General features: G+C 36.3%; 1 protein-coding gene across 3 annotated transcripts in view; it reads right to left on the bottom strand.

Annotated features, from left to right (window-relative positions):
* Window positions 1-1,131: 1,131 nt before the first annotated feature.
* arhgap18 (Rho GTPase activating protein 18) overlaps window positions 1,132-12,306 on the bottom strand; it is a 36,188-nt gene continuing 25,013 nt past the window's right edge. For 2 of the 3 annotated variants that reach the window (XM_051961013.1, XM_022190453.2), the window contains exons 7-18: window positions 11,046-11,173; window positions 9,248-9,319; window positions 9,060-9,153; window positions 8,805-8,896; window positions 8,245-8,322; window positions 7,431-7,590; window positions 7,270-7,352; window positions 6,983-7,189; window positions 6,268-6,402; window positions 3,947-4,068; window positions 3,799-3,854; window positions 1,132-2,833 (exon numbers count right to left, since the gene is read on the bottom strand). In XM_051961013.1, coding sequence (XP_051816973.1) covers window positions 2,742-2,833; window positions 3,799-3,854; window positions 3,947-4,068; window positions 6,268-6,402; window positions 6,983-7,189; window positions 7,270-7,352; window positions 7,431-7,590; window positions 8,245-8,322; window positions 8,805-8,896; window positions 9,060-9,153; window positions 9,248-9,319; window positions 11,046-11,173 — 1,319 coding nt within the window. In that variant the 3' untranslated portion in view covers window positions 1,132-2,741. The remainder of the gene's footprint in view (window positions 2,834-3,798; window positions 3,855-3,946; window positions 4,069-6,267; window positions 6,403-6,982; window positions 7,190-7,269; window positions 7,353-7,430; window positions 7,591-8,244; window positions 8,323-8,804; window positions 8,897-9,059; window positions 9,154-9,247; window positions 9,320-11,045; window positions 11,174-12,306) is intronic. The other variant, XM_022190454.2, reaches the window with a different exon arrangement.

The following is a 12,306-nucleotide window of genomic DNA, read 5'->3' as shown; positions in this document are numbered from 1 at the left end:
CAACGCGTCGAGTTTGACAGCAGCCAACGAGAAGGGGCCTCTGACGTGTCAGCCAATCAGGTGCGTACACAATTATGTTTCCAGTTGACGGGCTTGTCCACGACACCAAAACAGTGTTATGAAGATAATAATGACCTGGCAGGTGGAGAAGGTTATTAGGATTACATCAGTTACACCAGAATGTGCAAAACTTTAAATTATGCATATAGCTTTCCAAAAAAAGGTCATTTATTATGAAAAAGATTCAAAAATACCTCTAAAATGGTGTCATAATGTCAGGTGGAACAGATATAAACCTAAAGGTATTAGTCATTTTATGTTTTTACCACTTGCTTTATCAGTGAGGTAATGGAATCTCCTGAGGGTTGTGTTTTGTTTATGTTAAATGCATGATGGAAGAAGCATTCAGATCCTTTACTTAACCAGAACTACCACTTGGCTACAGCAAAGAAAAAATACCATAAAACAAGTGAAACTAACACATTAAAAATCCCTCTTGAGTGAAAATACTTAAGTATTAGTAGTAAAATGTAATCTAAATATGTGATATAACAAAACTGCATTGAAAAGTTTTGCATAATTTCATGCAGTGTTTCATATCTCTAGAAAAATAATTGTTAAAATAGTGCATTGGTGATAAAAGTGTTCAGATCCTTTGACTTTAAAGCAAAAATATTTAATGTATTTTAAAAAGAAAACATATTTTGCTGATTTAAATACAGTAAAAAGTGGAATTTGACAGTCAAATATAATACAATTGTGAAATGCATTCTAAAAATACAAATTTTGTTATGTAAATTTTGTCAGTTAATTTGTAAATTTTTTTATCTGTGACTTCCTTAATTATCATCTGTAACTTAACAAAAGATGTAAATGAAATCTGTGAAATAACAGTAAATTCTTCCAAAAAAAACCTTAAAAATGTTTTTCAAAAGTTTAATTTTTATTCTACGGCGACTTTGTTGCTAAAAGCTTCATGACTTTGGTGTTTGCTGGTAATTCATATAGGAGCCTCTATTGGGGCTAAATGTCACCTGCAGAATGTGCTTTAGTTGTCTGTCTGCTCCTTTGTTATTGTGCAAAATGAAAGAAAATAAATCATTCTCTTACATAAGCACTTGTACCAGCAGATGTGGTAATTAATTACTGCATGTTTATTTTCAGGCAGTTTTAGTGGTCATATCACAGGCAGTTACATATAGACATCATGATCTGGATAAAAGACAAAACAGTCACAGTAAACAACATAATACAACATGGAGTGACAGACTGCTCACAAAATATGCAAAATAATTCATTAATTGTTTCTAGTTAAAACTTTACAGCTTTCCACAGGAGAAGCTTAATGATTTATGACTGTTAAAAGCTGAGAGAAGCACAAATATGTGCCAAAAAATATAAAATGAAGATGGAACCTTTGTTAATGTACGATATCAGCCGATATCTAAATTGTAAAGAACCAAAAATCAAAATAACAAATGACAAAAGCATTAGTCCACATACTTTTGGAACCAATTATGTGCAAATTTATCGTGCCATAAGGCCATTTACACAGTCAGCAGTTTATTTCTTTAAAATAGTCCAACATGTCTTTATCATAATCAGGTATTTGGTACAAAACTTAATAGTTTCCCTGTGAACTTACACACACACCTTTAATATATGTATAAAAAAATATTTCTGTGCTTCTGTCCAGTGGTTTTTAAAAGATGGAGTAACACATCAACATACTCAAACATCCAGAAATATTAATGTACCATAAAAACAGTGATGTCATCATCGCGTGCCTCTTGCTGATTAACAATGGCATGATCACAAAAACCCAGAAGAAGAAACATTTTGAGCCTTTTTTGCTGGATTCACAAGAAACAATTAATTTCGAAGCTTGCTCCTCCTTTGAGAAGCTTCGATATTCAATGAAGTGGAAAATTATTCACCTGTCATGGATTTAAAAGAAAGTATAAATAGATAAGAGTCTCAGAATTAGCCAACAGATAATGGACTTTGAATTGTTAATGTGACTGACGTGTGATTTTATGATTTAATGCACCAAGCTAAATATTTAATCTCATTTCTGCACACAGAATAAAATCATTACTTGCAATAAATCACAGTTTATAAGGTCTCCAAACGAGTGGTTTTCTTTCACCTGGACAACTGCACTGCACTTCAATCTAGCTGAACTTGAAGACCAAAAAAATCCTATAAGCAGCATAATTCAAAATGTTCATAATCCCAAGCTCTAACCTCCCTTTTTATCTTTGCCTTTGGGAATTCTGGATATGCAACGAACTGGAAAAGAAATGTATTACCACATTTTTTAATCTAAAATCATGCATTTTCAGGTAGATTTCAGGACCGATTGAACACACAGTGGGAATCTGGGGAGTTTAAAGGCCAAGTCAACACTTTCAGGCTCACAGTCGTGTTCCTCGAGCCTTTCCTGAGCAGTTTTTAGAGTTTAGAGCATCTTGTCCTGCAGGGGGAGTCCTGTTGCTGTACGAGGGTGCGCTTGGTCTGCATTATTGTTTAGGTAGATGTCAAAGTAACATCCACATGAATGCCCCAACAAAGAATCTCCCAGCAGAACACTGTAATGTAATGAAATTAGGCGTTTTTGGTTGTTGTGAACGGATCCAGAGACAGCAGAAGCCTCAGAGAACCAGGTGACGTTTCCTCCCAGCAGGACACAGTGGTAAAGATTTGTAGCATCCAGCAGAACACGTTCCTAGAAAGTGAGTTTATCGCTGCATGGCTTTGATGACCCACTCTGCTGTAGGATTCAGCTGGAAAAGATCTTTCATGTAGGTTTCTCCATCCAGGCATCTCTCCTCTGAGAAACGAAGAAAAGAAACATTGGTAAGATCAAAACTTTTTTGTGCTGATTTTGTCATTTTAATCACCATAATTCAAAAACTGTAGGGTTGCGGCCTTAATATGTATTAAGTCAAGTAGTTTTCATTTATTAAGCACATTTAAGACAGCAGGATAGTCACAGGCTCTTGATGGGTTTAAGTCAGGACTTTAGGGAGACCAGTCTCCAACCTTCATTCTAGCCTCATTCAACCATTTCTTTACCATTTCTGATGTGTTTGGGCTCATTGTCTGAAACATCCAACTGTGTCCAAGATCAACCTTCTGCTCATGTTTTAGGTTTTCCTGAAGAATGTGGAGGTAATTGTTGTTCTTCATTATTCAATTTACGTTGTGTAAATCTCCAAACAAGCCCCACAGCATGATACCGCCACCACCATGCTTGGTAAACAGCCTCAGATAAGATAAGATAAACTTTATTGATTCCACAATAGGGGAAGTTCAACAGCTTTGTATTTATTGTTTACCAAATGTAGTTGCACTAAGCTTTGGTTCACCATAATTTTGCATGCTCTTTCACACATTTTTGTACTGTACATAGTAGTTTAAGACTCAATTTAATTCCATAATCTGCCCCCCTGTTTAAATGTTGGTGTTGTATTATAAGTATTTGAAGGGGTAAATAAACACCAGATTCAAAAGCTGACTCTAATATGCATGTTGCTCAGGCGGAATTACACTGTAAATGTCGCTGTTGAGTCTTAGCCTACATATTTCTATTTATTGGGTTAATTTTAGACACCTGTCATGTTCCTTTTATTACTAGAAAGCATTTTGGGCCAGCAGCTGTGGATTTAAATATCCTGTGCAAGAAATAGTGACACGACTACAATAAAGGGATTGAAGGCATCACGTCTGCTGGATTACAATGGATCTTTTGGCCTTTTCAGCTGGATTACTAGCAAAGGAATTAGAGGGACTTACTGATGTTTCCACCAATCTCATAGAGACACAACTCTTCTTTCTTCACTGCCACTGAGCTGCGAGGATGAGGACAGGAAAAGAAAAAGACAAAAAGTTAAAAAAAAGATGTGGCTAAAACCTGTCTGCTTCCAGCGCTGCATTACGTTACCTGTCCTTGTTGATGAAGCGAGTCAACACATCTGCAGCTTGCAGCTCTTCAGTCAGCTGAACTGCCATCGAAATTTTACTGAACTGCGGCGCCTGAACTCGGATGAAACCCTGCGAACTCTCCTGAACATAAACCGAGAACACAAAAACATTCAGTCCATCAAAAGGATATAAACACTTCAGGGAAATTCATCTAACACACAAACACTCGCACAAGACGCGGACTTCAGGGACTAAAGAATGTGGACTTGAATAAATTACCGTTCTTCTGTTTAATAAACTTACATCACTTTATGGGCTGTTAATGTTGCTGGAGTTTCATCAATTAAGGAGGAAAGAATCTTAACCTTCTGCTAAACTCGTGTAGCTTTCAATGTTATAGGAAAGAGCAAAAAAAGCACCTTTAACCTATAAATTACTGTTTGGCTGCACAATAATCCCAATAAAACTACTTTAAATACTCAGACATACACTCATCACTATATATATATATATATATATATATATATATATATATATATATATGTCAGGGTAGAGACTGCGATTTGGTAGATTTGGAGTCTCTACCAGTAGAGTTTGCGATTGTAATCTCTACCAGTAGAAACTAAATCCTACCAGTAGAGATGGAACTTTAAATCTGACCCCTGCCCTGACCCTAACCTTAAAAGTCTAACCTTAGCCCTGACAAATCTCTAGTGGTAGGATTGGAGTTTCTACTGGTAGAGATTCCAATCGCAATCTCTACTGGTAGAAACTCCAATCCTACCAAATCACAGTCTCTACCCTGACATATATATATACATATATATATATATATATATATATATATATATATATATATATATGTATACACACACACACACAGCACTGTGGAGTCACAGGAGTGCCAAATCAAAATATAAATGAATAAATAAATAAATAAATAAATGTGGAAATATAAAGAGAAATAAATACATAAATGTGGAAATATAAAGAGAAATAAATAAATAAAAAGGAAAATTTTGTCTTTGCTTTTACCTTTTATTTTTTATTTCTCTTTATATTTCCACATTTATGTATTTATTTATTTATTTCTCTTTATATTTCCACATTTATTTATTTATATTTTGATTTGGCACTCCTGTGACTCCATACCGCACAAGTCCTTCATTATATTCTTCTTTGGAACCACTAGATGCCAGCATTCCTCAGCAAACTGAGCATATAACCATCAGTCACAACATTAAAACCAGATATTATTGTGCAGATTCCTCTCTGACTTGTTGAGCCCTGGACTCTGAAGGTGTTTTAAAATTTCAGGTACGAAGACTACAACCACAAGACTCTTTCAGTCCTGGAAATTGAGAGGTGGAGCTTTGTTTTTCCAGAACATCTGATTGTGATTCCACAGATGCCCCATCAGATCGAGATATGGGGAATCTTGAAGCTGAAACAAGGCCTTGAATTCTTTGTCACGTTCCTCAAATCATTCCTGAACAACATTTGTAGTGTTTCAAGGTGCTTTATCCTTCTAAAAGAGGCCAACAGGAAATAATGCTAGTATGAAGAGGTTTGCAAGGTCCACAGCTATGTTTAGCTGATGTGTAGCCACTATGTCAAATACATATGAGAGTCGTACTCTCATATGTATGCAAAAGAAGATCTGTGATCTCCTGCATGAGATCCAGCTTAGCCTGTTCAGCTTCCCAAAATGGGTAAATTGGTTCTAATGAAACTTATCCGTAAGTCAAATAAAGAAGACCTGTTCTCCATTCTTATGTCTGAATATGAGTTATTCCTGCTGCTCTTTTCTCTCTGTCATTTCTGTTTTGCCAGGCTGTCAAAATCACATCATTTCAATGTCAGAACCCTCATCTGATGATCTATCTGCAATCCAATTAGCCCCGAATCCAATTGTTTTCTCTGCTTTGACAGCTTTACTAGTTGTTTACGGTTAATGGGAGTTAAAGCTCTGCTGTAAAAGAAGTTCTATGTGTAAAAGCACATTGACGTTACATCATAGATCAACAAATTACACAACAAGGACATCAGCATAAAGGAAACACGTGTTCATACTATTCTGTCAGTCAGAAGGGATTCAAATTGATTAAAAGGTCATCTAATTTTAGCACATTGTTCCACTTACGTAAGACAATAATGATTAAAAGTCAGTTTAACAATGTCAGCATTAGTATGAAGATGAAATAGTTCAGAATGTATTTTATACACCAGAATTAACAAAAACTTTGCGCAAACAACATTTGCAATAGATGTTAAATTGTTTAAACAATTAAAAGTAAGTAAGTCCCTGTCACTACACGGGCAGTAAAGTAAACGTTGTACCTCAGGAATGGCTCTTTCAGGTGGTTTCTCAGTTGTGATCTTCTTCAGCAGCTTCCGTACAGCTCTCTCTTTATGCTGTTTCCTCTGACTCTCCATGTTTTGCTGTCTGACCTGAGTCACAATGAACTTTGGGATCTAGGTGAGAGAAAAAGATTTTTTACACACTGTTCCATCCTCCATCCTCCTGCTGAGTACCTCCTTCTAACCAGGACACACTTAGAAACAGTTCTGCTCAATATTTACCGCTCCTCTGGCTCCAACAACAGCATGGTATATGCGGGGCAGTCTTTCCTCAAGTTTTTTAAGGTACGTGCCTGATGTTGAATTTCAAGCTTTCTACGGTTATGAATGAGAGACTGCTGATTCATGGAACAAACTTTTCTGACTGATCGATCCAATTCGTCCCACACAAGCTCAGTTGGAGAGAGGTGTGGAGGCTGAGGGGGCCAAACCATGTTTTGAAGAAGACATTCCTCTTCTCTTTTGTCCAGGGAACCCTGGCAGAGCTTAGAAGAATGCTGGGTCTTTATCTTGCTGTAAAACAGGGGTGTCAAACTCATTTTGGTCCAGGGGCCTAATTTGATCTCAAAGGGACCGGAGCTTAAGCTTATAGCATAAGTTTACTGGAAATTTTAAATATGATCATGTGAGATGAAATAATCCACAAGAGTTTAGATCAATACAAATGCAGTTAATGTGTAATTTTAGATCTTACTGTCCAGAGGAGATTCTGGTATCGGATGAGCAGCCGGACGATGTTGGCCGTGCTGGTCGCCATGGAGAACTCCTGCTGCTCTGTAACTTTGGACCGAAAGCCTTTAAACATGAAGATGTTGGGCGCCATGATGACGGAGACGTTGTTCAGAGTCATTTTGTTCTTGGCCTGATAGTTGATCACACGCTGGAAAAACTCCACCAGCGCCTGCAGGACAGAAAGTAACCTAGACTCAAAATATTCTCACAAACTGAACTGAAACCTTTAAAAAGTGAGCGTTCATCCACCTTCAGAGTGTCCCGGTTGGCTTCGGGCAGCAGAAGAACCAGCAGGTTTAACGCCTGCAGCTGCTGCTTCTTTGTAGGAAGTTCTACGGAAACGATAACAGAAAGTTTCTCAGATCATCGTCTCTGAACTTTAAAGCTCTTTGGATCGAACAGAAACTCACTGTTGACGGCGATGAAGGCATTGAGGTACTCGACAGTCAGCAGCGGATGAGGGAGCTCCCTGATGAACAGCTTCAACAGGCTCGCAGCGTCGTGTTGTTTCAGCTGTTGCCACTGAAACGTCCCATCAAAGAAGGAGGACTCGAGCTCCTGACACAGAGACTGGATATAAAAACAGAAACACACACAGTTAGTTCACCATCTCAATAAATTCAATCAGGTACACTTTATTTCTAGAGCACTTTTTCTAAAAATGAAATGCAACATAAATGATTTACAGACGGAAGGAATAAAAAGGTAATAAAACACAACAAACAACTCATAATATTTATAAATTAATATATTTTATAAATGAAGTCCTCAAAAACATAAAGAATGAAGACCTGAGGAAATGCTATCCTAAATAACACATGCAACATCAGATGAGAGCAAATAACATTCAAGGATATTTATTGTCAATGCATTTCTGCAATAAATGTATAGTCCAAGGAGGTAGATTCTTGAATTTTCCTTTTAAAACATCAACTCTCTGCTGGTCCAGAGAGTAATAAGAAAATGCTGCTTCACGGTAGATTTTTATTCTGACTTCAGGTTGATACCAGAAGACAAAAGCAAATCAGATGAATACAAAGGATCAACACCAAAAAGAAAATTCTTCCTAAAATCATTTTTTAAAGCAACAGGTAACCAGTAGACTTTAAAATCAGTTAAATGAGCGCTCTCCTTCTAGTGAGAACTCATGTTGCTGAGTTCTGAAGTGAAAATATAGTTTTCTTAGGGAGACCAGATGTAAGTCAGTGAAACATTTTGACCAACCTTGACTCTGGTTGCAGCTCCAGGGATCCTCAGCAGCCCCTCAGTGTCCAAACCCTCATGCTCTATGTGACTAATGAGCTAAAGATAAGAAAAGAAATAGAATAAAACACCAAAAAGAGGGCACCGAAGCGATTATGTTTAATTTCATAAAATGCCTGTTGGCTCACATCTTTGGTGGTAAAGACTACAACATTAAAAGAACTGATCATCTATAAGACTAAAAAATGATAATGGCAGCAGTTGTTTGCTGAAGAACAAAAAGAAACACAAGAAAACAGGCATCCTGGCAAATCTTCAGGACTTTTGTTCAGTTGTAAACATTAATTCATGCCAGTTGACATTAGATATATTTAACTACATCAGAACCTATTGAGAAAAGGTGTTTCCATCCTTCATGAAGTGCATAAACTCCTCAAAAAGTCAAAAACCAGCTCAAGTGAGCTTCAAAATCTTTATGCATTACCGAGGACGTTCCACTTGCAAGTCTGCAGATTCTTTTTTATAACGAGTGACTTCAAAACGTGCATAAAATACACCATGTGAACATGGTTAAAGCTCACCCTCTGCAGAAAAAATGGCACTTTGGTTCCAGAAACTTTCCTCTGGTCCTGGTCCAGTAGAATATGCAGCGGGACGCCAAACAGACCAGTTTCTGCAAACATACAAACACACATTTCTCATCGTGCAAATGTCTTATTTTTACATTTTGCTTCTTTTTGTGTCGCTGTGCATGTCTAAAATTACAACTCTTCTGTGTAAAGAGGCTCACTTTTGTTCAGTTTTCCCAAATGCACTAGCATGTTGCGAATTTGTACCTTTAGTCTTGACTTTGACAGCTTTGTGCGTCTTCACGTCGATGCCTGCCGTGTCGAACAAAGCCGTCATCTCCACCAGCACCAGCCGGCGAACCTGCAGCCCAATAAAAGCAGACAAAAACATTAAGCAGGAAGGATTTTAAACAGCTTAACTGATCTCTTGTAGGCTTATCGTTAAATAAACTGACCTTTTTCATATCCAGAGGAGACAGATCTCCGATTCTGGTCTGACCTGTTTTATCTCGAAGCAGCTTAAAGTTCTACAGAAGGAAAACAAACCAGAGGAAAGATGTCAAAAAAAAAAATCAGTAAAAATGAATAAACACTGTGCAAAATGAACTTCTGTCTGCATTTACATTCAGCTGTGCAGACTTTGACTCTTGAAAACATGGTTGAGTAGATTTGATGTGTAATATGAGTTTCAACCAGCAGGTGTCACTAAAGAACAACACAATGTGTCCAAGTTCAAATTATATTATATATGACTGCATTACATTACATTATAACTGTAAGAAAATCATTTGCTTGTCTGCATAGGAGGCTAGAATGACTTTAAGAAACACAGCACCCTGATCTTTAGGTTCTATTACTTTGCAATTTTGTAATGGTTTTTTCCATTTGTTTTGCCATTTTGTTAGCATTTTATATTATTTTAATGGTCCTTTTGTGCATTTGTGCACATTTAAAGTCGTCATTATGGCCTTTTGTTACAATTATACTTTGCAGAAGTCCTTTTAAGTTCTTGCCTTTTACAAAAATCTAAAGAAAAAACAACCGTTCAACTAATCGCCATGACATTAAACAGTCTAAAAAAAACTATTTTCCAGCACGAGCTGCACAACTGAAACATTTATGCTGCATACCAGGGCTGCAGTTAATGATTATTTTCTTGATTAACTGATTAGTTGTTTGGTTGATAAAATGATCAGAAAATAGTGAAAAAATGTCGATTAGTGTTTTCCAACACCCAAGATGACAAATATTCAGTTTACTGTCATAGAGGAGGAGAGAAATCAGAAAGTATTCATGTTTAAGAAGCTGGAATCACATCATTTAGACCTGTATTTTTGTCCATAAAACACTACTGAAACGGATCAATCGATGATCAAAATAGTAAATATCACGAGTCAAATAACATCTGGTTATAAAACTGCAAGACGGTGATACAGCTCCTTAACTGACCTGACTGTGAAGCCTTGTGACTCAATGAAGACAAACCTCTAGTGAAACCTAAAAATGCTCAAACACAGTCCTGTGCAGGTTCTTAAAGTTATGTTGCTGTATGTGAATATTAGATTTTGGAATTTGGAGCAACAAACGCTTATTCTGATGGAGCTATTTGTTCAGTTTATGTTGGAAACGTCTTTATTTATGCAAAGAAAAACACTAAATCGAGGCACAAGGTGTAGCTTATCAAATAAAATCCAAAATAATGCAGTAAGACTCTCTGATATTCCGTATTGAATAAATATTTATTCTAATGTAAATAAACTTTTCTTATTTTGGCATCATCACACACATTAGCATGATCCATTCTTCTGTCCTCTTTTGTGTCTTTTTCTTTGCGATATAAATCTCTTAAAATATGCATGTGGCACCGTTTTGCATCAATAAAAATGTAATTAATTTGAATTAATTTTCAAACATCTGGTTTTTAATAGCTCAGATGTGCTTCAGGTCATGAATACACACATATCTGTTTTTTTCACATGCTAAATAAAAATACCTGAGGCATTGCTGCATCTATGAGGTAACTCCACAGTGTCTTTTTAAATAAATGCACTCTTCTTCCGTGTTCTGTTAGTTTCGGACTCACAAAAGTGAACAAAGAGAAACTCTAAACCATTTTGAATGAACTGAACATGACAGTGTATAAAGTCAGTGCATCCAGTTTGTTAAATTGGAGCCACGACACACAGAATAAATAATCACACAGCTGAAGAAGTGAGCATTCATGCAGTCTTTGTGTCCAGGTGTGAGACTCACCGGCAGTTTGTCGTCAGGTGAGTTGGGGCTGGGGCTGGCCGTGACCTTTAACCTCTGATGGTTGTCCCGGTAGAACAGCGCCTGCTCTGAAAACGCTACTTCAACGTTCAGCTCCGTCTCCGTTTCTGCTGATTTACACAACAGTAATAAAAGATTCGACCACACAAGCAGGACAAAGGTGTTTACAGAAGCAAAGTGGACGAGAATACACAAAGAGACACACAGTTAAATGTGTTTTACGGCTGTTTAATCCCACTTAGTGACGGCAGAAGAAAAAAAAAACATAAAAGGTCTGCTGAGTTTTCTATTAGTAAACAAACCCACAATATAACTGCAAATAACTATTACCATCATTTCTGATTCATTTGTCGATTATTTTCTTGATTAATTGATTAACTATTTGATGTCTAAAATGTCAGAAAATGGTTAAAAAAAAAAAAAGAAACGTCCCAAAGCATTTCCCAAAACCAAAGATAGCAAATGTCTTCATCCAAAACATTCAGTCTCCTTTCATAGAAAATAAATAAAACAGAAAATATTTACATTTAAGAAGCAAGAACTAGAAGATTTTAAAGTTTTTTGAATCTGAATTTCCAAGCAAAAGTAAAAGTGCTAGTGAGTGAATCCACAATAAAGCTGCAACTAACTATTATTTTCACTGCTGATCAATTATTTTCTCGATTAATTTATTAGTTATTGGTCTCCAATAACATCAGATAATAGAGAAAACTGTCCAGAAGTGTTGCCCAAAGTCCAAGATGGCAAATTTCTTGTTTTGACCAAAGATATTTAGTCATAGACAAGAAAAGAAACCAAAATATTTACATTTAAGGAGCTGTAATTAGACGATTTTGACTTTTTAAAACTGTATTAGTCCACAACTACTCAAATATAAATGATAACATTTTCCAAACTGCTATCAGTGTAACCAACCTCAAATCCATAAGAAGGACTTTCATTCTTAAAAATTACTCAAATTAATTGATTATTAAAAATAGATTAAAGAAAAAAGTAAAGGAAGCTCTGTTGAATTTTCTGTAGCTTTAACTTTTCTATTAGTGAGTAAAGCCCCAATTAGGCTGCAAATAGCTGCTGTTTTCACTGCTGATCGATCTATTGATTGTTTTCTTGATGAATTAATTAGCTATTTGGTCTTGGAAAAATTTTCGTTTGCATTTCCTAAAAACCCAGATACCAAACTTCTTGTGTTGACCAAAGATTTTCGGTCATAAAAGTGGAAAGCAACTGGAAAATATTCACC

The sequence above is a fragment of the Acanthochromis polyacanthus genome, chromosome 16, assembly GCF_021347895.1.
Source record: "Acanthochromis polyacanthus isolate Apoly-LR-REF ecotype Palm Island chromosome 16, KAUST_Apoly_ChrSc, whole genome shotgun sequence".
NCBI classification, from domain to species: domain Eukaryota; kingdom Metazoa; phylum Chordata; class Actinopteri; family Pomacentridae; genus Acanthochromis; species Acanthochromis polyacanthus.
This window is presented reverse-complemented; position numbering and strand designations above follow the sequence as displayed.